The 27,365-nt window shown below is 38.9% G+C and overlaps 1 protein-coding gene across 2 annotated transcripts in view; it reads right to left on the reverse strand.

Moving 5' to 3' along the window:
- Positions 1-493: 493 nt before the first annotated feature.
- CFAP206 (cilia and flagella associated protein 206) overlaps positions 494-27,365 on the reverse strand; it is a 36,117-nt gene continuing 9,245 nt past the window's right edge. The window contains exons 7-13 of one of the 2 annotated variants that reach the window (XM_055433654.2): positions 25,867-26,075; positions 16,260-16,379; positions 11,648-11,846; positions 9,557-9,697; positions 6,934-7,127; positions 4,859-5,002; positions 494-944 (exon numbers count right to left, since the gene is read on the reverse strand). In XM_055433654.2, coding sequence (XP_055289629.2) covers positions 714-944; positions 4,859-5,002; positions 6,934-7,127; positions 9,557-9,697; positions 11,648-11,846; positions 16,260-16,379; positions 25,867-26,075 — 1,238 coding nt within the window. In that variant the 3' untranslated portion in view covers positions 494-713. The remainder of the gene's footprint in view (positions 945-4,858; positions 5,003-6,933; positions 7,128-9,556; positions 9,698-11,647; positions 11,847-16,259; positions 16,380-25,866; positions 26,076-27,365) is intronic. The other variant, XM_055433655.2, reaches the window with a different exon arrangement.

Raw genomic sequence — 27,365 nt, forward strand, 5'->3', positions numbered from 1 at the left:
AATATCTTCATATGTTAATATATTAATATCTAATAATTTCAGTCTCAATGCTGCCAAACATTTTTTTAGAAGTCAAACAGTAAAGGTATAAGTACAAGCCCCAAAGGTCTGTTACTTATTTTTATTTTATATTGTACTATATTTTATTTACAGTGTTGTGTTTGTTTCAGGTGTATAGCAAAGTGATACAGTCATATATATATATGAATTAACAAAAGCAGTTCCTGTCTTTTGATGGGGTACTCGTGGTTTATAACATAAATGGCATTATTTTGAGAGAGGGATAACTTAGGTATGGCATTGGGTTTTTTTCTTTTTGCAGCTTGAGGCAGTTGTAAAATAACTTAATGTAGCTTTTTACAACTATGTATTCTATAGTATTTTTTTCATTTGGTGAAATTTTAACTGTTAATGTTTTTGGCATTGTGCTTTGTACCATTTATTAAATAAAAATTAAAAAAAATATCAAACAGGAATGGACAGAGTTTTACTTTTCAATTTTAATAGAATGAAGAATGCATTACAGAAAACAATGTTTCCTTTTTTGTAGGAGTTTGACAGTACATATAAATGAGAACCCAAAAACATTCATACCACCAATGAATGTACCAGCACCCCCAAAATCAGTGAATTTTCACGGATGCAAACATACTCTTAAATATTTGCCACTGTTCACAAGTGAGTGGTATCTACATTAAGAACTCGGTCTCTAACTAGGTTTCATCAACCGCTCTAGTTAAGTTCACCTTGACTCCATAGGTGGTCTTAGCCTGGCCCCCGCGGAGACCAGCTATGTAAATCTGGGGCCGGGGCACTCGGCTGCTGCCCTCCCTCATGGACTGCGTACCAACATCCTTTGAAGGGTACACCTGGGAACAGTTTTCTCTTCTCATGTGACTATGATCAGTCTGTACCGAGTGAGTAACTTTCCGACGCAAATTGGCCTAAGCAGAAAAGAATTACACTGGAATGAACATTCCTCTAAAGAACAAATAAAATACTCTAAGATACTAGTTAATATCTGCTTTTTACTCTAAGGTAATAGCTAATATCTGCCTTTTTTTCCCTCCTCTCCATCCACAAAGAAATTAGTCCTACAACACAGCATGTTTCTACAAAACATTAAAATATTAGACAATTTAGAGCATACTAGAAAATAAATACCCTTTGCTGAGAAGTAGGAAAATAGACATAAAAACCTAAAGAGAAAACGTACAGATTCAAATATACAGTGAGCTCAATTCATTATTATACTTGGAGAGTCACACCACTTGGATTTTTTCCCCCACCATTCTTGGTTTATTTGTTTAAAAGACAAAAATTTTAAGATTTCCATTGTCTTACTTAAATGGGCTTCACCCAACACTTAATTTGAAATGCTTAGATGTTTCCAGATAATATTTTATATTATTCTACATTTTGCTTACTCCTGCTACAGATTACTAGTAAACATGAGGTTAAACAGATTATTCCAGCTGGGAAGCAAGGAAGAGCTTATATAAAGGAGAATAAGGGTTTTTACTGAAGCTGTGGTGAGGCCCCAGGAAAAAACTCAGAAGGGATTAGAACATGTGAGTTAAGAAGGACAGACCTAGAATTAGAGGAAGCATTTCAGAGTTTGAGATACTGCAGATGATGGAGAACTACTTCTGCACACAACTTGTTGTCTACATTAGCAGGGCTTTACTATTCCTATGTCTTCATTAGCATAAATTTACTATTCTGAGAGTCTCTTGCCAAAGCAAATCACTTGACTTCATTACAGAGCATCCTGAAAGACACATCAACTCTTCAGTAGTAAGCATTAACACAGAGAAGAAACCACAGGACTCTTTGTATCAGTTGCCTTCAGATTCACCTTGCTTATTTCCATCAATCCTGGACTGCTTTTTCATGATCTTTACCCAACCCAATTCAAGCCCCCAACCCATCCCCCAATTGATCCCAGGCATTGGAACACCTACCTTCAACTAAACTTCAAAGTCTCAATAAATCCTGACCTTGCTCTTCCCCACTCCAAGACACTGCAAAGCGCTGCTGAAGGGGTGGTTTCCCTTATCACTGTAAGTCGTATACTCAGTTTTGTCTTATCAACAAGTTGTACTGGGTAATATATGGGGGAGCTGACATTCAACATGCTGCAAATCTGGGGGTAATTTGGTCTAAGGTGGGGATCAGAATGAAGTTGAAGAATGAGAAGAGAGGGTCCAGTCAGTACAAAGTCCCGCCCCACTGAACACACCTTCTCTTTTTAAAATTTCCAGCCCAGATCTAACATTTACTTCACACAGTCTGTCCAACCATCACTCCTCTCTTCTCCATTGCCTATCTGTACCTCAAGGCCAACTTAATATGTCACCTATGTCAATGGGATAGAATTTTTATTGCACTTCTGTTAAAGCACTTAACAGAAGTGTATCAATGTCACCTGCTAGACTATTAGCTCCTGAAGAACAAAGCAGCAGGGTATTAAGCTACCCGGTACACATCTGATGACTTCATGCAAGTCTGGAAGATAATAGAAAGGAATACACGGAATGGGAGCTTCAAGAACTACAAAAGAGTAACTGGCGAGAATGCTAATGGGACGATGATTGGAAGATACACCAGGAAGCTGAAGCTTTCTCATCTCAAGAAATCGGGCTGCAAAGTTGCCATCAGAGAAGATAACAAGGTAACTGATATGGTTAGTGACAAGAGACTGAATATACAGACATAGGCTGGACCTTATATGAAATAGAACTCTAACCTACAACCTCTGCAGCAACCAGTCTCAGAAGATAAACCACAACCTCAGTAGCTGTAGCAATCAGCTCAGAACAGCCCTATTTTTTTTTTTGGCTGCCTCCCCTTCCAACTCTGAACCAATCAGAGAAAGCCTAAAATGCTCACTAAGCCAATCACACAAGATGCCCTGCTGCTAGTTAGCCCACCTCTAGTCAGCCTGCCTCTTGTTTCCTGTCCCTTGGACTGCAAGAAGATCAAACCAGTCAATCCTAAAGGAAATCAGTCCTGAATATTCATTGGAAGGACTGCTGCTGAAGCTGAAACTCCAGTACTTTGGCCACCTGATGCAAAGAACTGACTCATTGGAAAAGACCCTGATGCTGGGAAAGATTGAAGGCAGGAAGAGAAGGGGACGTCAGAAGATGAAATGGTTGGATGGCATCACTGACTTCATGGACATGAGTTTGAGCAAGCTCTGGGAGTTGGTGATGGACAGGGAGGTCTGGTGTGCTGCAGTCCATAGGGTTGCAAAGCATCAGACATGACTGAGGGACTGAACTGAACTGAGTTTCCTGTCAACTTCCTCCAGAGGCATACCCAAGCCTCCCCCTTTTTCACTATAAAACTTTGTCACTCCTCTCCCCAACTCTGAGTCCCTGCCCAACGCAAGTGATGGTGACTGACTCCCTGGATACAGCAATCTTTAAATAAATAGCCTCTGTTCTCACTTGAGTAGTCTTCGTTTATTTCCATACCTGATTTCAGTTAAAGAGATGGATAAAATATACTGAGAAAAGGCTACAGATAAAAGAGAGTCTGTTCCTTCACACAGTATTTGTATCAGAAGGCAAGTGATACAAATTTGCTGATTAAAATGACAAGATACTATAAAAAGGATGAGTGGAGGGAATTCCACTGAGTCAGATAAGGATGAAAGTTTTAAAGACAGACTTCAAGGGTAGGTGCATGCCTGAGTGCTACGTCACTTCAGTCGTGTCTGACTCTTCGCAACCCCATGGACTAGAGCCCTCCAGGATCCTCTCTCTATCCAAGGGATTCTTCAGGCAAGAATACTGGAATGGGTTTCCATGCCCTCCTCCAGGGGATCCTTCCGACCCAGGGATTGAACCTGCATCTCTTAAGTCTCCTGCATTGGCAGGAGGGTTCTTTAGCACTAGCATCGCCTGGGAAGCCCTCAAGGGTATGTGCTGCTGCTGCTGCTGCTAAGTCACTTCAGTCGTGTCCGACTCTGTGTGACCCCATAGACGGAAGCCCACCAGGCTCCCCCGTCCCTGGGATTCTCCAGGCAAGAACACTGGAGTGGGTTGCCATTTCCTGATTAAGATGACTAAGAATCAGAAGGACAGGCGTGTCAAGTGTCTGGAAAGAACAAGTTGACAATAAGAGGAGAATGTATCTATGATATAATAGAGGTAGCATTCTGCTTCTCAAGAAAATCTGAAAAGGAGAAGAGTATGCTTTAAATGACTAGAAGCTGGAGGGCTTTAACTACTAGCACCCCATAGGTTGGCACAATAGATTAAAACCATTATATAGATCAAAAGAGAGACAGAAGCACAGCAACTATTATTGTTATAGTTACTGACTGATAAAATTTGAGAGCAGCTTTATACTTTTATATTTCTACATACGCTTAATACTAGAAGATAATGTTGTAAAGCTGCTGCTGCTGCTAAGTCACTTCAGTCGTGTCCGACTCTGTGTGACCCCATAGATGGAAGCCCACCAGGCTCCCCTGTCCCTGGGATTCTCCAAGCAAGAACACTGGAGTGGGTTGCCATTTCCTTCTCCAATGTGTAAAAGTGAAAAGTGAAAGTGAAGTCGGTCAGTCCTGTCCGACTCTTGGCGATCCCACAGACTGCAGCCTACCAGGCTCCTCCATCCATGGGATTTTCTAGGCAAGAGTACTGGAGTGGCTTGCCATTGCTTTCTCCGGTTGTAAAGCTAGAAAATTATAAATTATGCTAATTATTTTTATTTTAGCAAAAAACTGCACAATTCACTATTTCATGTAAATAATTTAGCATACCAACTCTATGAATAACAACAGACTAAAATTCTTCAAAATTCTCCAACTATAAGTAATTTAGAAGATAATACTGTTACAAACCAGTTTTATAGCTTTTCTTCTTAATTCCCATTCATTCCACTCATATGATCTCACAATTGTTGGTGGCAACAAGTGCGTATCCGTCTGAGTGCCAGTTTCACATTTTGTAATTGGTTTTATGTAACGTTTGTCAACCTCTTTCATCTAAAGAAGTAGAGTTTTATAATTAATATTTCTAAAAAAATAAACAGTATTTTACAGATAACTAAAATATTTAGCTAAAATTAACAAAACATTAGGAAAAGAAGAATATGAAACTTACTTGTAAATATCAGAAAAAAAAGCTCATAATTAAAGTAAGCCAAATGTAATTAATTTCCTGGGCATTGTGGATTTCTGCCCGATTTTATTTTATACCTCCTTAATGTAGGAGGTATATTTTGAAAGGAGAAAACATAACATCACTCATTCCCAAATCAAATGCCCCTCTCCAGTTTTCACAACTGAAGCATAAGTGAATACCTTATTGGAAATGAATTGAAGCTTAGAATAGTTATTAAGTATTAGGTATAAATCACATTTGTTTAAGGTATCAAAACACCTTTAGAATATATCTTAAACAATATATACACAGCAGATTATTATCCATTTTAGTATTTTAGTGAAATAGATTCATTTTTCTGCCAAAGCACCCAGAAGCTCACTACAGTATTAAAATATTGAGTATTCAATAATTCAAGGCTAAACAAGTTATGATTATGCTGAAAATGAGGCTGCTGGAGCAGGTGGAGAGGCTTAAGAAACTCCAGTCCTAGAAAAGAGGAGGGCAAATAGATTAACTTCTTTGTCCAAATCAAGAAACAGATAATTTACTAAATGCCTACTATTTATCATAAGATGTAATTTCTGCCTTCAAAATGACCTTATGATATAATTAGGTAGATAAAAAGATGCTGAAAGATAAAAATATTATATCAGTACAAGTAAATGGCAAGTAAAAATTATGAATACAGTATTGAAATACGTAGAGGGAATACTCACTCCTAAGGGTAGTGAAGGTTAGTGAAGGATTAAATACACAGAAAGGAAAAACCAGGAAAAAAGGGGGAAACTGTCCTTTAATAGAAAAGATATCCACACTCAGCACACCTTTCTGATTATCTGAGTCTAGTCTTTCCCTGTCTTCCTGCTACCTTAAAATGACAGCTGAAGCGTCACATCAACAGACTGGCAGAGGGGTGTCAGACCAAGAGTGCCAACAGCAGATCCCTTTCAGCCGTGTCGTCCCTGGCTGGTCCTCAGCCTCCTTGCCCAAGCATTCAGACCACCCTCTGTGCCTCGCTGTCACCAGCCCCATCTTCCTCCTACCAGTTACTGCTGGGGTCCTTTCCAACCCAGTTAGTCCAGCCCAAACCCACCTGCTTGATCATTAGAATGTTGATACATATTTTAAAAATGCATAAATTATGCATTTCAGGGTTTTACTTTAGTGAGTTTAAAAGGGGTAAATTAAACCAGAGAGGATGACAGAGCAATTAAAAGTTGAACAGTGAAAATGAGAGGCAAGAAGAAAACAAGGATCGACAACAGCAGAATGGGAACTCCTGCAGGCAGGGATTGTTAGCTGCTTTGTTCACTGTGCCAAGAATCATGGCTGGCACATGGCAAGCAGTTCAGGAAATGTCTGTGGAATGAATTAGGGGATAGGCACCAACTCACACAGAAACACACCTTTAGATTCATTCTGTGGCCTTTCAGACTACTGCCATTTAAACCTGTTAAATGATTTCACACCGCTGAGCATGAGTTATCACCTGTATTACCTGTACTGAGCTCCTTCAGTTTTAGACAAGGAAATACTACAGTTTCAATGATTTATCTCAATGTAGTCTTGTCCTTCCAGATTTTTTCCAGTCTAATTCATCAGTTCGACTCCTTATCTTGTTTTCATTTATTCTTTGTGGATTTCCTTAGTTTCCATCTTTGGATGTGAACGCATTTCAGATAACCTGTAAAGGCCCTCATCTGATCGTGTCTTCTGCCTGGACTTGGGGAGCATTCTACAACAAACTGTAACTTTTTTATCAACTACATTTTTAAATGTCATAAATTCTTAAAATACCAACCCTGCTTACCTGAGAATACTGAATAAGGGTTTCAAACTGTTGATGAAGTTCCAGTAGCTGAATCAATTCTGCATTTTTTTTGGCTTTTTCTCTAATTATATCAATGTAATTTTCAGGATTCTCTGCAAACGAATATGCAGCATCTCTGGTATTGAAAGTATAATACTTATCTTTATATTTCAAAATTCCAATTGATGGATTTCCTGAAAATTAAGAAAAGGGACTAAATTAGATAGGAAACACTCAGTGATTCTATGTTTATAATACACTCATAGAACCTTTCCCTTATACTCCATTTTTAACACATCACATTCTTTATTTAGCTAAAATGTTACAACTAGCAGTTTTAGGTTACACACTTTGTTAAATTATATTTATGTAAAATTCAAAAGAAATTTAGTTTATATTTTTAATTTTTTTGGGGGGGGCACACCGTGCCACATACAGGATCTTTGTTCCCTGACGAGGGATTGAAACTACGCCCCCTGCATTGGAAGTGTGGAGTCTTAACCACTGTACTTCCAGGGAAGTACCATATTGTTAAGCTTTAAATTATCTAAATATAGTTCACTATCCAGATATAAGTTGCTTAAAAATCTTCTGTGGGAAGCCACTTAGTCATCTAGCAGGTTTTTCAAATCTTCTTAAACCAAACCAACTACTAGAAGCATTGTTTTAAAAATAATTTGGTAAGAACTACAAAAATGAGACATTTTTCCCAAAATGTACATTTGCATGTTAGGAAGTATTTCCCACTATGAAAAGATACTCCATAAAATATGTGTTATAAGTATCCACAGTTTGTGGGAATTATATAGGAAACAGTAACACTCTTAATTATTCATTCACTTATTCAACAAATATTTATTGACCCTGTTCTTGGCACTGAGAATACAGTGAAAACAAATCAATAAATATAGCATAGGCCAGAGAATGATCAGTGCGACAGAAAACAAATAAGTAAATAAAGCAGGTTAAACAGTCAAAGGAAGGAGGGTGGGATTGATATTTTAAACTGGGTGAACAGAGAAGGCCGAATAAGATGAGGGAGCAAGATATGTAGCTATGTGGGGGTGGGGGGGAGACTGGTCCAAGTAGAGGGAATAGTCATTGCAAAAGCTTTGAGGTGAAAAATGGGTTTGGAATGTTTGGGAATAGCAAGAAGGCCAGTGGGGCTGGAGCAGTGCGCAAGGGAAGAAGGGGCAGACAATAAAGTCAATGATGTCATCTGAAAGGACTCCGTCAGGTAAGCCCCAGCATCACCTGGGGACTCAAGCCTTGTGATCTGCAGTCTTGAGGAAGAAGAGACTCCTAATAGCATTCCTCCCAGGCAGTGTAGGTGGCTACTGCCCAGAAAACAATGTAGAGGTAGAAGCAATGGAATAAGCAGACATAAAGTCTCCAGACTGGCTGATTCAGAAAAGATGCTAAAACCCAAAGCCCCACAAGTCTGTCTACTTTTCTCATTCTCCCCCTTTCTTAAAATCATAGTTGATGGGAGCTGGAAGGAACCAAAGAGATTTGCTAATTGCTCCTTCTCCTTTTCTGGACCTGGAAACTAAGGTCCAAAGCACAAGATTTGCTCAAAGTTACCCTGTTTACTAACACAATGGGGACTAGAAACCAGGCTCTCCAAGTGCTAGCCCATAGCTTTTCCAGCCATGTGGTGGTACTGCTCTCTTCACTCCGCATCCATGTTTTTCTCTATCTCATGACTCCCTTCCCTTCGTGTTTGTGAACAAAGAAAGAGAGAGAGATTGGGGAGGGGGGAGGAAAGGGAAGGAAAAAACAGAACAGGGAAGAAAGAAACCATCTCCATTCCATTGCTTTTCATTTCTTCATGGCTCTTGTTTGGTTTCTCCCCAGTATCAGTGACCCTCATGGGACCTCAGAATACTAGTCTCTCAGTTCCCCAAGGTAAACCTTTTATTACTCCCATGATAAAAAAATCTACTACCATAAAAAAATGAATCAATGTGTATGTTCTCTACCCTGCATATACACAATCCCAATAATTCTTTGTAATAATTCTATTTCTAATTCACATGGCACTTTTTGAATAATAATTTATTTTCCTCTCAATTTCTGATTTACTTTGTTTTGGAGAAGCTCTAGTAATATATAAACCTCATAGGGGAATTTGACTTGATAAAATACTGGCCATTTCTTTAGTGGTATCTGACATATACAGAAATACTGATCTATGTTAATGGAATAGAGTCATAAAGTGACAAAGAATATTTTTTAATAAACACATCAGTCACACTAGTGTTGCTCTTTCAAGCAATCACTTTGGAAAATGACATATTTTAGGAATGCCATATAATGTTTCTGAAATCCTCCACTGACATCTGAGTCATCCCCCTCTTATGACATTGCAGCACTCATATTTCATTATATACATTCCATCACTTATCACTTGCATTGTAACTTACTTATGGCAGTTTATCAGGTTATGCTGCAAGCGCTTCAAAGATAAATACTTCATTTGGATCATATTTGTAGCTCCTTTCCTAGTTCAACATTAGATTTCATAAAGTTTTACAAAGTGAGTGAGTGACAATAAGCACACTTCATTTAAATTAAAAAAAAAATTGGAGAAGGGAGAACAGTATTATTTCTAATGACGTACCTGGAAGGAGAAGACCATCTGTTGTAGCAAAAGTGTAAGCACAAAATCCCCGATACTGAATCAATAATTTATCAAAGTTGGCTGTTGTTTCTGGGAAAAGCCACTCAAGTTTTTTGAAATCTGCCACATTTACTCTATCTTCTAAAATGAAAGAGGAACACAAGAAAAAACCTTATTCATTGGGTAAATGAGCAGAAGAGACTGGCTGCTATGTGACTAAAACAGAAATAAATTAACTTCATTCAAGACAGCGTAGCTCTTAGTAACATAATATGCGAGATGGCAAAATACTTTGAATATGATGCTTATATACTAGGACTGTTCCTTCTTGAAATGGTTGAGAATGAGCAGAAAGAGTCACAAAAACATCTCTCAGTAACTTAATTTTGATACAAGTAGTGCAATTTTTGTTCTTCACACTTGTAAAAAGTCTTCTTTATGTTGCTACTTTTTTTACACAAATAAAAATGAGCATTTACAAAGCACTAATGCCAGCACTTCTTTGCTTTTGCAATGCTACCTACACTTCTGTTTCTGGCTCTGTATCCAAACAGTAGACACTATAAATGACCCTGTGGCTACAGCTGGAAGTAAATGCATACTTTAGAAAAAAACAAACCTTCTTCCCTCTTTTTTCGTGATGTGCCTGAAAGCTTCAAACAGCAGTGAGATGTGGCAAGTATAAATTAAATTTTTTCAGAACACTGGGTCTCCCAATTCACTAGAGCAGTGACTTGATAAACTGTGTTCTAGTGGATAAACAATTCTGATTTATAGTAGGAGAGGACACATCTTGCCAATATGGTTGAATTTAATATCTACTGCTGAAGTGGCTTTAACTTTTCAATTTCATTTAGTATTTGCATAGATATGCTGTTTTAACAAAATGGCATGAGTAGGAAAAACTTTAACTGGGAGGATGTTTTAAAGTCTTTCTGATTTAGTGTTCAGGTTTTATGTATTCTAGCAGTTTAAGAGTGAGTGTTACCACTATATTTTATTTTTCACTTTCAAAAAAATAGAATTTGAAAAGGAAATTTAAAGAGTAAACTATTTAATTTCCTTTTCTTGAAAAACTTTCCGTTTTAGGCAACAATTCAATTCCCAAACTCTATTTTGACATTTCTTATGAATTTTGAGTTGTATTTAACTCAAATTATAGAAGGGGATACAAATATAAAAAGAAGCTTATTGGTAAAGACAGCCTTTCTATAAGAATCAGTGCATCTCTTAAGGGGTCTAAAATAAGCTCAATTTTACAGGAGTAACATTTATTGATTCATAAATTTGCACCTGAATCTGGGGTAGATATATGGCAAACAGCACCCTGAAAAAATGGAGCTTTGTTTGCACAAATAGAGCAAGGATTAACATCCTTTTCTACTACAAACCAGTTAACAAAATCACTAAGACTACAACTGAAACCCATAAGCACATGAAATCACTCTTAACCAAAACACTAATAATAACATCAGGAATGGTTATTGTTGTTCAGTCACTAAGTTGTATCTGACTCTTTGTGACCCCCTGGACTGCAGCATGCCAGGCTTCCATGTCCTTCACTATCTTCTGGAGTTTGCTCAAATTTATGTACATTGAGTTGGTGACGAAATCTAACCATCTCATCCTCTACTGCCCCCTTCTCCTTTGCCTTCAATCTTTCTCAGCATCAGGGTCTTTTCCAATGGGTTAGCTCTTTGCATCAGGTGACCAAAGTATTGGAGCTTTAGCTTCAGCATCAGTCCTTCCAGTGAATATTCAGGATTGATTTCCTTTAGGATGGACTGGTTAAATCTCCTTGCAGTCCAAGGGACTCTCAAGAGTCTTCTCCAGTGCCACAGTTCGAAGGCATCACTTCTTCAGCATCAGCCTTCTTTATGGTCCAGTGGTTACTGCTGGATAGCAGACTCTTCAGTTTATATATTTACAGTTTTCTACATTTTCTATAATGAACATTAGTAGTCTTATAATCAAGAAAGATATTCAAAACTTTATCAGAAAGATAAAAGCTCAAAATTTTAAAACAAAAGAGTGATTTTATTCTAGAGGTAATTTTAACAGGAAGAGGAAATAATAGATGATTTCTGTTACCTATGTGTTCTTTTATTCTACACACATCAGTTTTCACAGTCACTCCATCAAGAAGAACTTGCATCACTTTCTCAGGAAAGAACAGGTCATGAGCCCCCAGGAATGGCTCAAGATGAGTAGTTAAATTACTAAGGACGCTAATCAAGACAGTTTCATCTTGAAAGCTAGTCCACAGGTTGGAAAGGGCAATGAAGATGGGCTGCAGAAGAGACAAAAATGTTCAAAATGTCACTGTTTAATAAAATTATAAATCACTCTTAAAAATTAGTACAAATTTCTGTTGTGGTAAAGAGATTAATTCTCTCATAAGACAAGTGAAAGTCTCATGAAGTTAGACAATAGAATCAGTAGAAATTGGACTCCCAAATTACAAGAAAATAAACTTGTATTTCAAAGTATATTATTTTGGTATAATTGTTCAAAAGTTAGTTTATTCAAAAGAACCAAAGACACATGATCATGTAAGAAACATTCACAGACACTTCATGTCAAAAGGTCTGGGGGGAAAAATCTTTTTTTTAAAAAAATAGCTAAATATGACTCCTTATAATTAGATTTATCTGGCTCAATTATGATTCAAAAGAACTTGGAAAGTCAGGGATACATCTTGGGGCATTTTCTTCTAAGCTACAAGTTGAAGATTTTGTGTTAGTGAGATAAAATATTTTTTTCATATTTATATAACAAAAAATTAATCAGACCCTACTTATAAGTGAAACAATTTAGGCTTTTGCTCTTTGGTTTTTAAAATCAAATATTGGGAATGATTACAGAAAATCATCAGAAACTCAAAATGCTCCATAAACTACTGTAAATACATCTTGTATGTCTTTGGGGCTCCCTGTGCTTAGTTGCTCAGTCATGTCTGACTCTTTGTGACCCCATGGACTGTAGCCCTCCAGGCTCCTCTGTCCATGGGGATTCTTCAGGCAAGAACACTGGATTGGGTTGCCATGGCCTCCTCCAGGGGATCTTCCCAACCCAGTGATCATTTCCAGATTTGCCTAAAAGGTGATGCAGATAATCAGAAAGTCAGAATACATGCAGGTCTGGTAAACAAAGTGATTTTATCTATCTTTTCAGAAAGGTCACAAGTTACATCACCTCTTTGCTGGAGGCAATTTCTAACTAGCTACTATAAACGTGCTTTCAACACTGCACTATGGATTATTTCTGCTGCCACAGACTCCACTATGGACCACAGCCCTGTCTAACTCAATGAAGCTAAGAGCCATGCCGTGTAGGGCCAACCAAGACAGACGGGTCATGGTGGAGAGTTCTGACAAAATGTGGTCCACTGGAGAAGGGAATGGCAAACCACTTCAGTATTCTTGCCTTGAGAACCCAATGAACAGCATGAAAAGGCAAAAAGATATGACACTGAAAGATGAACTCCTCAGGTCGGGAGGTACCCAATATGCTACTGGAAAAGAGTGGATAAATAACTCCAGAAAGAACGAAGAGACGGAGACAAAGCAAAAACACACCCAGTTGTGGATGTGACTGGTGATGGAAGTAAAGTCCGATGCTGTAAAGAGCAATATTGCATGAGAACCTGGAATGTTAGGTCCATGAATCAAGGCAAATTGGAAGTGGTCAAACAGGAGATGGCAAGAGTGAACATTGACATTTTAGGAATCAGTGAATTAAAATGGACTGGAATGGGTGAATCTAACTCAGATGACCATTATATATACTACTATGGGCAAGAATCCCTTATAAGGAATGGAGTATCCATCATAGTTAACAAAAGAGTCCGAAATGCAGTACTTGGATGCAATCTCAAAAACGACAGAATGATCTCTGTTCGTTTCCAAGGCAAACCATTCACTATCACAATAATCCAAGTCTATGAACCAACCAATAATGCTAAATAAGCTGAAGCTGAATGGTTCTATGAAGACCTACAAGACCTTCTAGAACTAACAACCAAAAAAGATGCCCTTTTCATTATAGGGGACTGGAATGCAAAAGTAGAAAGTCAAGAGATATCTGGAGTAACAGGCAAATTTAGCCTTGGAGTACAAAATGAAGCAGGGCAAACGCTAACAGAGTATTCGCAAGAGAACACACTGGTCATAGCAAACACCCTCTTTCAAAACCCAAGAGAAGACTCTACATATGAACATCACCAGATGGTCAACACTGTAATCATATTGATTATATTCTTTGTATCCAAAGATGAGAAGCTCTATACAGTCAGCGAAAACAACACCGGGAGCTGACTGTGGCTCAGATCATGAAATCCTTATTGCAAAATAAACACTTAATTGAAGAAAGTAGGGAAAACCACTAGACCATTCAGGTATAACCTAAATCAAAACCCTTATGATTATACAGTAGAAGTGACAAACAGATTCTAGGGGTTAGATCTGATAGAGCGCCTAAAGAACTATGACGGAGGTTCATGACGTTGTACAGGAGGTGGTGATCAAGATCACCCCAAAGAAAAAGAAATGAAAAAGGCAAAATGGTTGTCTGAGGAGGCCTTACAAATAGTTGAGAAAAGAAAGAGAAGTGAAAGGCAAAGGAGAAAAGGAAAGATATATCCATTTGAATTCAGAGTTCCAAAGAATAGCAAGTAGAGATAAGAAAACCTTCCTCAGTGATCAGTGCAAAGAAATAGAGGAAAACAATAGAATGGGAAAGATTAGAGATCTCTTCAAGAAAATTAGAGATACCAAGGGAATATTTCATTCAAGGACGGGCACAATAAAGGACAGAAATGGTATGGACATAACAGAAGCAGAAGATATTAAGAAGAGGTGGCAAGAAAACACAGAAGAACCATCAAAAAAAAAGACCTTCATAGCCCAGATAACCATGATGGTGTGATCACTTACCTAGAGCCAGACATCCTGGAATCTGAAGTCAAGTGGGCCTTAGGAAGCATCACTACAAACAAAGCTAGTGGAGGTGATGGAATTCCAGTTGAGCTATTTCAAATCTTGAAAGATGATGTTGTGAAAGTGCTGCACTCAATATGCCAGCAAATTTGGAAAACTCAGCAGTGGCCACAGGACTGGAAAAGGTCAGTTTTTCAACCCCAAAGAAAGGCAATGCCAAAGACTGTTCAAACTACTGCATAATTGCACTCATCTCACATGATAGCAAAGTAATGCTCAAAATTCTCCAAGCCAGGCTTCAACAGTACATGAACCATGAACTTCCAGATATTCAAGCTGGCTTTAGAAAAGGCAGAGGAACCAGAGATCAAATTGCCAACATCTGTTGGATCATCGAAAAAGCAAGAGAGTTCCAGAAAAACATCTACTTCTGCTTTAATGACTATTCCAAAGTCTTTGACTGTGTGGACCACAACAAGTTGTGGAAAATTCTTCAAGAGATGGGAATACCAGACCACCTGACCTGCCTCTTGAGAAATCTGTATGCAGGTCAAGAAGCAACAGTTAGAACTGGACATGGAACAAAAGACTGGTTCCAAATTGGGAAAGGAGTACGTCAAAGTTGTATATTGTCATCCTGCTTATTTAATTTATATGCAGAGTACATCATGCAAAATGCTGAGCTGGATGAAGCACAAGCTGGAATCAAGACTGCCAGGAGAAATATCAATCTCAGATACACAGATGACATCACACTTATGTCAGAAAGAGAAGAACTAAAGAGCCTCTTGATGAAAGTGAAAGAGGAGAGTGAAAAACTTGGCTTAAAACTCAGCACTCAAAATCGAAGATGATGGCATCTGGTCCCATCACTTCATGGAAAATAGATGGGGAAACAGTGGAAACAGTGACAGGCTTTATTTTTTGGGGCTCCAAAATCACTACAGATGGTGACTTCAGCCATGAAATTAAAAGCCAAGAAAAGCTATGACCAACCTAGACAGAGTATTAAAAAGCAGAAACATTACTTTGCCAACAAAGGTCTGTCTGGTCAAAGCTATGGTTTTTTCCAGTAGTCATGTATGGATGTGAGAGTTGGACCATAAAGAAAGCTGAGCACTGAAGAACTGATGCTTTTAAACTGTGGTATTGTAGAAGACTCTTGAGAATCCCTTGGACTGTAAGGATATCAAACCAGTCAATCCTAAAGGAAATCATCCCTGAATATTTACTGGAAGGACTGATGCTGAAGCTGAGACTCCAATATTTTGGCCACCTGATGTGAAGAACTGACTCACTGTGAAAGAGTCAGTTGAATCAGGGAAAGATCGCTGATTATGGGAAAGATTGAATCAGGAGAAATGGGGACGACAGAGGATGAGATGGTTGGATGGCATCACCGACTCGTTGGACAGGCATTTGAGCAAGCTCCGGGAGTTAGTGATGGACAGGGAAGCCTGGCATGCTTCAGTCCATGGGGTCGCAAAGAGCTGGACATGACTGAGCAACTGAACTGACAGACAATACTGGTATCATGTACTTTGGTATCAATTGCCTACTAAGAGAATCCTCTCATTCAACTTACAACAACCAAGTTCTATGATTATTAACTACAAAATAAGCAAAAAGAGCAGGATCAACTTGTATAAAACTAATATTATATTTTCCATATTAAATACAATTAAAATTACTTTTGATCCAATTTTATGGGACTTCAAAGTTCATTCACCCTTAAACAAGTTTCAAAGCTGATGACAAATGCTTACAAAGACTTGTGATGTTGGGACAGCCGTCTTTGACTTTACAGTCAATTTTAATTGTTCCAGCTGGGCTTCTAACTGCTTTATCATCATTTCCACTTCTTGAGCACAGGTAATTATATCTGACTGTGAAGACAACATAATTTGCATTAATTTTTTGCTACACAATTATATTATGTCTTAGCCCTACTTGCTCCCCACATCTCCTGAAGTTGAGCTCAGTGAGGGCAAGGATTCTGCTCTCTGGGGTATCCTTAACACCAAGAACAGTGCTAACATATGAATGGGGCCCCAGAAACATTTGGTGGATAGATGAACCCTTTGAAGTACAATGGCTAAAATTTTTCTCAAATGCATACAGATACTCTTTGACATTTAGCATAACTGCATTTCTAAGCAGTGGATCCTGTGACACATAAGCCTCACAATAAATATTTAGAAGTACAAAAAGAGGTAAGTACAAATAAGAAAAGCAAGGCACAGAAAGGTAAGTAAATTGCCCAAGGATACAGTGAATGAGGGATAGAATCATGGCTCTACACCAGATCACCTGAGCCCCTGGCTCCTACCCCAAGCTGTGGCCAGAAATGGCAGTGTATAGGTTTATTAGTACAAATAGTGTTCAAGAGTAACAATTACTGGAAGAGAAAAAAGCTGCATTTGAGTTCTCAGATATCTGTAGCCTAATGACATGCTTTACTAGACTACTTTTAAATGACAAAAAATAATTATAAGAAATATCAAATATTAGCCCTGCATTTCAACTAATGAATTTTTTCATTCACTTCTGTAATATGTACCCTGTTTTAATTTTACCTGTACTATTCTTTAAACATCTCCCCTCCTCTTTCCTCATTCTCCCATTATTTATTATAATTTTATAAATATTTTCTCAAAATTATAATAATTTACATATCATTTATCCTATCTAATAAGTCTCTTGTCTACCCTTCTGTTCTTCCCCCTTGACTGCTAGTTTTGTTTTAGAAATCAAAATATGAAAATGCAGTCCTTAACTTACTTAGATTTGTATACAAACAAGCAGAAACAAATAAATCTGCCTACTCCAGTAGGTCTGGAGTAGCTTTACTTATAGGTTTTAAGAGGCGTGATGTATTAAGTAAAGGTACTCCAGACCTAGTCCCCCAAGCCATGCCTGTAGGCTCCATCTACAGATTAGGCGCACAGAACTTCTTGATTTTTCCTGATGGTATCCTAGAACAATGACACTGTTTACATTTTACCGAAAAGAACTTGTTCACGACTATGTAGAATTTTAATTGCAAATCAAGTCCTCATAAATAAAGGGGAAAACATTCCGGGCTCCGGGATTAGAAGAATTAATACTGTTAAAATGACCGTACTACCCAAAGCTACCTATAGATTCAATGTGATCCCTATCAAGATTCCAATGGCATTTTCAAAGAGATATAATGAACAATCCTTACATTTGTATGGAATCACAAAAGACTTCAAATAGCCAAAGCATCTTGAGAAAGAAAAATAAAGCAGAAGGTATCATGCTAAAGCTGAAAGTGCAATACTTTGGCCACCTCATGCGACGAGTTGACTCACTGGAAAAGACTCTGATGCTGGGAAAGGTTGGGGGCGGGAGGAGAAGGGGACAACTGAGAATGAGATGGCTGGATGGCATCACCGACTCTGTGGACATGAGTTTGAGTGTGCTCCGGGAGTTGGTGACGGACAGGGAGGCCTGGCGTGCTTTGATTCATGGGGTCGCGGAGAGTCGGACACGACTGAGCGACTGAACTGAACTGAACTGATCATGCTAACTGGTTTCAAACTACTACAAAGTCACAAAGTCATAGTAATCAAAACAACATGGTATCAGCATCAAAACAGACACATAGACCCATAAAACAGAAGAGAAAGTGCAGAAATAACCCATACATATACAGTCAATTAATTTACCATAAAGCACCAAGAATATACAATGGAGAGAGGATAGCCTCTTCAAAAAATGGTGCTGGGAAAACTGTGTAGCCACCCACAAAGAATGAAACTGCACCACTATTTTACACCACACACAAAAAGCAATTCAAGGTGAATTAAGGACTTGAACGTTAGACCTGAAAACATAAAACTCCTAGAAGAAAACATAAGCCGTCAAGTCCTGACCTCAGTCTTGGTGACTTTTTTTTTTTCTGACACCAGAAACAAAGGCAACAAAAGCCAAAATCAACAGGTAGAACTGTATCAAACTAAAAAAGCTGCACAGTAAAAGGAAACCATCAATAAAATGAAAAGGCAACCAATGGAATAGGAGAAAATATTCACAAATCGGAGAAGGCAATGGCAAGCCACTCCAGTACTCTTGCCTAGAAAATCCCATGGATGGAGAAGCCTGGTAGGCTGCAGTCCGTGGGGTCGCTAAGGGTCGTACATGACTGAGCAACTTCACTTTCACTTCTCACTTTCACACACTGGAGAAGGAAATGGCAACCCACTCCAGTGTTCTTGCCTGGAGAATCCCAGAGATGGGGGAGCCTGGTGGGCTTCCATCTATGGGGTCACACAGAGTCGGAGACGACTGAAGTGACTTAGCAGCAGCAGCATTCACAAATCATGTGTCTGATCAAAAATATATAAAGAACCCATACAACTCTAGCAAAAGCAAACAACAAAATTTTTAAATGGCCAAAGAATCTGAATAGACATTTTTCCAAAGAAGACATATAGGTGGACAACAAATACATGAAAAATTGCTCAGCATCACTAATCACCAGGAAAATGCAAATCAAAACCAGAATGATGTATCACTTCACATCTGACAGAATGGCTACTATCAAAATGACAAGAAAGAACAAGCATTGGCAAAGATATGGGGGTGGGGGGGGAAGGGAACACTAGTGCACTGCTGGTGGGAATTTAATTCAGTGCAGCCAGTATGGAAAATTTGTAGAGAGGTTCTTCAAAAAATAGACCTACCATATGACCCAACAATTCCATTTCTGGGTATATACCTGAAGAAAATGAATACACTAACTCAAAAAGATATATGTGCCCCCATATTCACTGCAGCATCATTTACAAGGAAATCCTGCCATTTGCAGCAACATGAATGAACCTTGAAGGAATTTTACTAAGGGAAGTATGTCTGACAAAGACAAATATCATATGATCTCACTTATATGAGGAATTTTTTAAAAATTGAAGGATAGTTGATTCACAATTTTGTGTTAATTTCTGATACACAGAAAGTGATCCAGTTACACATATACAACTTTTTCAGGTTCTTTTTCCATGATAGATTATTATAATATATTGGATATTGTTCCCTGTGCTCTCTAATAGGACCTTGTTATTACACGTGGAATCTTTTTTTAAAAAAAAAACTGAGCTCATAGATACAGAGAACAGATTGGTAATTACCATTGGTGGGGATGAGGTGATCAAAATGGGTGAAGATGATCAAAAGGTACACATTTCCACTTATAAGATATATGTCATGGGGATGTAATACATAGCGTGGTGACTATGACTGTAGTTCATAATACTGTATTGTACAATTGAAAGGTGTTAAGAGAGGAGGTCTTAAAAGTTCTCATCACAAGAAAAAAAAGCTGTGATTATATGTGCTGAAGAGTTTAACTAGATTTATTGTGGTCACCATTTTGCAATATACACATATATGGAATTATTATGGTATACATCTGAAACAAATATAATCTTGTATGTCAATTGAATCTCAATAAAAAATCTATTTTCACTATCCTTTCACTATCCTTGATATTGCAGTAAGAAGTATTAATTTTATTGAATTTTGATCTTTATGTGCATGGTTTTTTAACAATCGGGTCAAATAGAAAGTATACATAAAACACTTGTGTGAAAGTGGAAGTGAAAGTCACTCAACCATGTCCAACTTTTTGTGACCCCATGGACTATACAGTCCATGGAATTCTCCACACCAGAATACTGGAGGGGGTAGCCTTTCCCCTCTCCAGGGGATCTTCCCAACCCAGGGATCGAACCCAGGTCTCCACATTGCAGGGAGATTCTTACCAGCTGAGCCACAAGGGAAGCCCAAGAATACTGGAGTGAGTAGCCTATCCCTTCTCCAGTGGGTAGCCTATCCCTTCCCGACCCAAGAATTGAACCGGGGTCTCCTTCGTTGCAGGCAGATTCTTTACCAACTGAGCTATCCTGCATATTAAAACACATAGTTCTCTTACATGACTGGGTTGCAAGCTGAACTAGCCTTTTTCTCCCCTCTCTAGTAGAAAAGCATTTTTATATGAAAAGAACAACTAGCAAACAAACTATGATTTTTGAGCTTTATCTATTGGCAGATAGTTTCCTGAGAGTCAATGAAATGAGTCCGTCATTTTGGGAAAAGGATAGTTTTTGTTCGGTTCAGTTCAGTTGCTCAGTCATGTCCGACTCTTCGCGACCCCATGAATCACAGCATGCCAGGCCTCCCTGTCCATCACCAACTCCCGGAGTTCACTCAAACTCATGTCCATCGTGTCGGTGATGCCATCCATCCATCTCATTCTCTGTCGTCCCCTTCTCCTCCCGCCCCCAATCCCTCCCAGCATCAGTCTTTTCCAGTGAGTCAACTCGTCGCATGAGGTGGCCAAAGTATTGGAGTTTCAGTTTTAGCATCAGTCCTTCCAACGAACACCCAGGATTGATCTCCTCTAGAATGGACTGGTTGGATCTCCTTGCAGTCCAAGGGACTCTCAAGAGTCTTCTCCAGCACCACAGTGCAAAAGCATCAATTCTTCGGCGATCAGCTTTCTTCACAGTCCAACTCTCACATCCATACATGACCACAGGAAACACATTTTGAAAAACTTGTATCTGCCACCATGAACTTGACAGCATCCTAACACAAAGCTATTTCTAATGAGATTGTTGGAGGCAAAAAAATAAGAATAAAGTCACAAACTTTCTTTTCATAGTGCAGTCCAAAAAATGCTTGGGGAAAGCATGTGTACCTAGCATTATTCTTCCTCTCCCCTACTTTTTAAATTATAAGTTTCTCATACTTTCTTCTATGAACATTTTTCAACAAATCTAAAACAAGCACAAATTCCACCTAACTGACATTTTACTTGCATTTTCAGAAAAATCAAGAAGCCCTGTGCAATCTATTCTGTGAATGGCCCTGCAAACACAGCTTGGGCAGAGGAAGCATAGAGGAAGCATACAAAAGTCTTGACTTATATATTTTAAGAAATGTTGTGTGTCATGCAGCTTTTACGGGTACAACAACAATAAGTGGCTTTCTCTCTTTGGTAACTGCCATGCTCATCAAAAGCCCACAGAGGGTGGAATTCTATTCTCTCAGCTAAGACAGTCAGCAAGACTGCAATCACCCCTTCCTTTCTCTTCCAGAATATTTGAATTTGTTCACTATAGCAGATAAAGTCCTGATCAAAAGACGGTAACTCACCATCTTACCCAGGATATAACTGGATTTTCCAAATGTCTACATAAACTGAATGTAGCATTGGCAAAAGAAAAAATTTTGACTCAAAATCAATATTTCAAAAAATCTTATTAATATTTGTTCAAATAATGTGACTGTAAAAAAACAGTATTCATAGATTTCATGGAAGGAAACGGTTTCAGCTAAATATAAACTGAGGTATTTTATAACCTATCAATAATACTCATTAAATGGTATCCATTCTGTAACAATCAACCTTAAACTGTAACTAAGGCAGACTGATGGGGAAGGCTGGAGTATTAAAAACTACCATATCCTCAGTTCAGTTCAGTTCAGTCACTCAGTCATGTCCGACTCTTTGCGACCCCATGAGTCACAGCACGCCAGGCCTCCCTGTCCATCACCAACTCCTGGAGTTCACTTAAACTCCCCTCCATCGAGTTGGTGATGCCATCCACCCATCTCATTCTCTGTCGTCCCCTTCTCCTCCTGCCCCCAATTCCTCCCAGCATCAGACTCTTTTCCAGTGAGTCAACTCTTCGCATGAGGTAGCCAAAGTATTGGAGCTTCAACTTCAGCATCAGTCCTTCCAATGAACACCCAGGACTGATCTCCTTTAGAATGGAGTGGTTGGATCTCCTTGCAGTCCAAGGGACTCTCAAGAGTCTTCTCCAACACCACAGTTCAAAAGTGTCAATTCTTCGGTGATCAGCTTTCTTCACAGTCCAACTTTCACATCCATACATGACCACGAGAAAAACCATAGCCTTGACTAGACAGACCTTGGTTGGCAAAGTAATGTCTCTGCTTTTTAATTTGCTGTCTAGGTTGGTCATAACTTTCCTTCCAAGGAGTAAGTGTCTTTTAATTTCATGGCTGCAATCACCATATCCTAGTCAGCCATAAAAAGAAATTTTGCCATCTGCATATGGCATGGATGGACCTGGAGGGTATCATGATTAGTGAAATAAGTCAGATAGAGAAAGGCAAGTACTGTATGTTACCACTTATATGTGGAATCCACAAAATAAAACAGACTAGTGAATATTTAAAAAATTGAAAAGACTCACAGATATAGAGAACAATCTAGTGGCTACTAGTAGAGAAGAGGGAAGGGCAAAATAGGGGATTAAGAGATAAAAACCACAATGTATAAAATAAATAAGCTATGAGGATATATTTTTATAGCACAAGGAACATAGCCAATATTCTATAATAACTAAAAATAGAGTACTATCTTTAAAATTTTGAATGACTATGTTGTACACCTGAAACTAACATTGTAATTCAAGTATGTCTCAATAAAAATAAAAACAATAACAACAAAAAGAAACAGTGATTAAGCAGCAAGAAAGTCAGAAACTTAAGAAAACTCATTCTGACTCTGACTAAAGGGAGTATGAAAGAGTCATGAAGAGTGCTAAGATCAGAATGTGAACTTTCTCAGTAACATGAGCAACAAAGGGTTTGGAAATGAGATATTCCAAGAAAGGTAACAGCCCTTCAGCTTATGCCCCTATTGAAATGAAGTTAGAATTGCTCTGCTAATGCCCTGATGATGATGAGGGTAAACACTAAGTTTGTCGTCATCATCATCTTCATCTGTCTGCCCTTCATCTGTCATGACCTTCATCTGCTCTACCTTATTTACCTAGTGTGGACTATCAGTAACCTCTTTTTACAGATGTGAGGACTAAGGCACAGAGAAGTTGAGCAACTTCATCAAGGACACAGCTTTAGTAAGTAGCAATGGCAGGATCAGAACCTAGGCAGTCTGGCTGCAAGACCCACACTCACCACGTCAACCCTCTACTCACCATCTCTCTAGTAAGAGATGTAAGAGTAAGAACTCCAATGAGAATTCAAGACTGTCAGGGAATTTAAGACTTTCCTGGTGGTACAGTGGCCAAGACTCCTCGTTTCCAAAGCAGGGGGCACAGGTTCAATCCTTGGTTGAGGAGATAAGATCCCATTGAATGGCACAGCACCAAAAAGATTTTAAGACTCAGCTGGCTGAATAAGATTCATGAGTGAAAGCTGTGAGAAGATACTATAGAATGAACACATCCTCCACAACATCCTTAGAGTATGTGTGACAGTTTCCCAAAGTTCTTTCTTATAATATCTTTTGCGCATAAAGGACAAAAGTAAATATGAAATTCTGCTCCTGTGGACCCCTACAAACTGACTGTGAAGTCCTCTTAGTATCTGACTAGTTACATAAGGCTGCTAGCCGCAAGTCCACGTCAGGGGAACATCTACCCTAAAGAATGGTTTGGTTTCAAAGAGCTGATTTAGAGTCCTCCCTTCTGAAGGCAAACAGATAGTAGGCCAGCTGTGAGGACCCCTCCTAGTTTGTTGCCATGAATTCATGTCTTTGGATGTTATCCTTCTCTCCTCTGTAGTGGAGGTAAGGAGAGAAGACAGATCTAGGGCATCCAAAAGTAATATCAAGGGATTTCCCTGGTGGTCCAGTGGTTGGGAATCCTTCTTGTAAGGTGGGGGACATGGGTTCAATCCCTGGTCGGGAACTAGGATGCCACGTGCTGTGGAGCAACTCAACTGGTACGCCACAATGACAGACCCCATGTGCCACAACTACTGAAGTCCGCATGCTCTGGAGCCTGCACGCTGCAACTACTGGGCCTGCAAGCCACAAGCAGAGAGTCCATGCAACGCGATGAAAGATCTCACATGACACAGTGAGGATCTTGAGTGCCACAACAGAGACCTGACACAGCCATATCAAAACAAACGAACAAAGTACTATTGAGTCATCAAAATACAAGTGAAAACACAAAGGGGGGCAGAATACAGCCTGTTGTATCCCTCAAGACATTAGTATTCACTTGCACAAAAGACAGTTCCACCAATCCTGTGGTCTTATGGGTACTGGAAAATAAGAGGCTGAGTGAAGGTAACACATCCAGGGGGATGGATGTGTTAATCAGTTCAGTGGGGGAATATAGAGGTATATCAAATCAAAATGTTGTACAATTTAAATATCCTACAACTTTGTCAATTACACCTCAATATAGCTAGGGGGAAAAAAACAGAAAACAAAACAGTAACTGAGAGAAACTTAGTTTGCTGCCATGACACAGTTAACAAACTGTGTTTCCTGGAATCTTAGGATGGCTTGGGAATGCTCCTTGAGGAAAAGGGCCTCTGATCCTTTGGTCTAGATACTTGCTTTATATTTTTAGGAGTAAGTAAACTTCTTCTGGGGCTTCCCTGGTGGCTCAGAGGTTAAAGCGTCTGCCTCCAATGAGGGAGACCCAGGTTCGATCCCTGGGTCGGGAAGATTCCCTGGAGAAGGAAACGGTAACCCACTCCAGTATTCTTGCCTGGAGAATCCCATGGACGGAGAAGCCTGGTAGGCTACAGTCCACGGGGTCGCAAAGAGTCGGACACGACTGAGCGACAGAACGGAACGGAAACTTCTTCTAACTTTCTATCAGAAAGGGCTAGTTGAAAATCACCACTTTACCATACCATATTTTCCAACGCTTTGCGGGGAGAGTGTTTGGTTTGTTTATTAGATCTAGGGAAACAGGAAAAAAACCTTCTCCACCAAATTTTACAATTAGAACAAGTAATTTCATAAAAGTTCTTTGAGTGCCAACGAGCTGCCAAACTATATGTTAGACAGTTGCTCTGAATGAAAGCAAACAATGTAACATGTCTTATACACAGACGTATGCCTGCATTACCATAGCAACCATACAACAATCATATTACCAAGAACCAAAGAGAATCAACTATCAAAAATACTCTCAACACTCCCTCATTAAAATCAGCATCCAACTCTCCCATTTCTATTTCAGTCCTTGATCCTACAGACGCAATATATGCTGAACACTTATTAAGGTTGCTTTCTTTATCAATGACCTGGTCACCCCATAATATATAAGGAGGTTATGATAAACAACAAACAAGGCCCTACTATATAGCATGGGGAACTATATTCAATATCCTATGATAAACCATTATGAAAAAGAATGTTTAAAAAGTTGGAACTTGGATCACAGAAAGTGCTAAAAAAAAAACCTATTTAATCAATGTTTTTTTTAATTAAGCTAAACATTTAATTCAAAGCAAGTGTATATATGTATATATATATACATATATATACATATACATATATGAGGCTGCATTCTGTGGAAATGGCCAGTTCTTAAGACATCAACTCACCAAAATGACCTGAAGGAAGATCTCGCATTGCCGCACATTATATAAGGCTTCTCTTAACATATAGGGCTGAAGCTCTTGACTCATGAGGGGATTCTTTGCTACCTTCTCCAGGATGGCTGTGTAGCGGTATGCCTGGTCCTGAACCACCTCAAGCTGGGAATCAACATGCTGAGTGGTGGCTGGGATTGCTTCCTGTAGAATAGCTGGCACTGGTTTGAAAGGTATAATAAAACAATCATGAGGCAAGCTAAAAGAATTCAGGAAAAAAAGCCTAGAAAGTAGTCATATTTAAACAGTAGGTTGAGTCCGTTTTTTCTTTTCTTAACCAAATTAATAATAAGGAGGCAGGTGTTTCATCACTGCTATATCAGGAAGGAAAGAACAAAAAAGAAAAACCTATCAAAAAACAAATAAAACAAAACACCACACTGCCAGAATAAGAACCAAAAGTTAAAGCAGATCACCTTTTGTCAATAAAATATAGAAGAGTCTAAAGAACAGACAGGCTTTGGTGTTATGTGCTATTAATCACGTGCTTCTAGAAAAGCCATTATATCTCTTCTGTGAATCTTCTTTACTGCTTGTAAAAAAGGAAATAAAAGAGTACCACTTAAGAAGCTCACTGGGATACAGAAAAACAACAGAATCATCTAGCAAACTAGGGAAATTTATAAAGAATGGGAATTTGGACTTTTTAGAACACTTTTTAAATTGCAAAAACAATTACCCTATTGTACTAGATCAGTGATCTGGTAATAGACACTAACACCCTCTCAGTGGGCCCACGTGTGTACCAAATACACAAAGAATTTACTCCTACTGGTTGGTCTTTGAGCAAATATTTCAACAAATGCTTTCAAACTTATAGATAATGAATGCATTAAGTATGTAACAGCATAGTAGAGGTTCTGGATTTATAGACTTGCAAATCTTCTCCTCTTATTCTATTTCATTCCATTAACCACATCAGCAACAGTTTTCTTTTCAGGGTGATTTTTATTTTCTGAATCACTGAATTTTATTCCATTTTAGTTATTTGGCTTGGAGGGCTTCCCAGGTGGTGAAAGAAAGAAAGAAAGAAAGAAAGTGAAGTCACTCAGTCGTGTCCGACTCTGTGCGACCCCATGGACTGTAGCCTAGCAGGCTCCTCCCTCCATGGGATTCTTGAGGCAAGAGTACTGGAGTGGGTTGCCATTTCCTTCTCCAGGGGATCTTCCCAGGTGGTACCAACAGTAAAAAATCCACCTGCCAATGCAGGAGATGCAAGAGATGCAAGTTCGATCTCTGGGTTGGGAAAATCCCCTAGAGTAGGAAATAGCAACCACTCTAGTTTTCTTGCCTGGAAAATCCCATGGACAGAAGAGCCTGGTGGGCTACAGTCCATGGGATCGCAGAGTCAGACACAACTGAGCATATGGGCAGGCAAAGAACATAAAGGTCCATTGAATTGGGGAGGCTGGACTGTAGGAGGTCCTCTCAATCCTTTTACTGATTCACAC

The sequence above is a fragment of the Moschus berezovskii genome, chromosome 10 (assembly GCF_049115385.1).
Source record: "Moschus berezovskii isolate FMDL1 chromosome 10, NW_MosBer_1.0, whole genome shotgun sequence".
Taxonomy (NCBI): Eukaryota; Metazoa; Chordata; class Mammalia; order Artiodactyla; family Moschidae; genus Moschus; species Moschus berezovskii.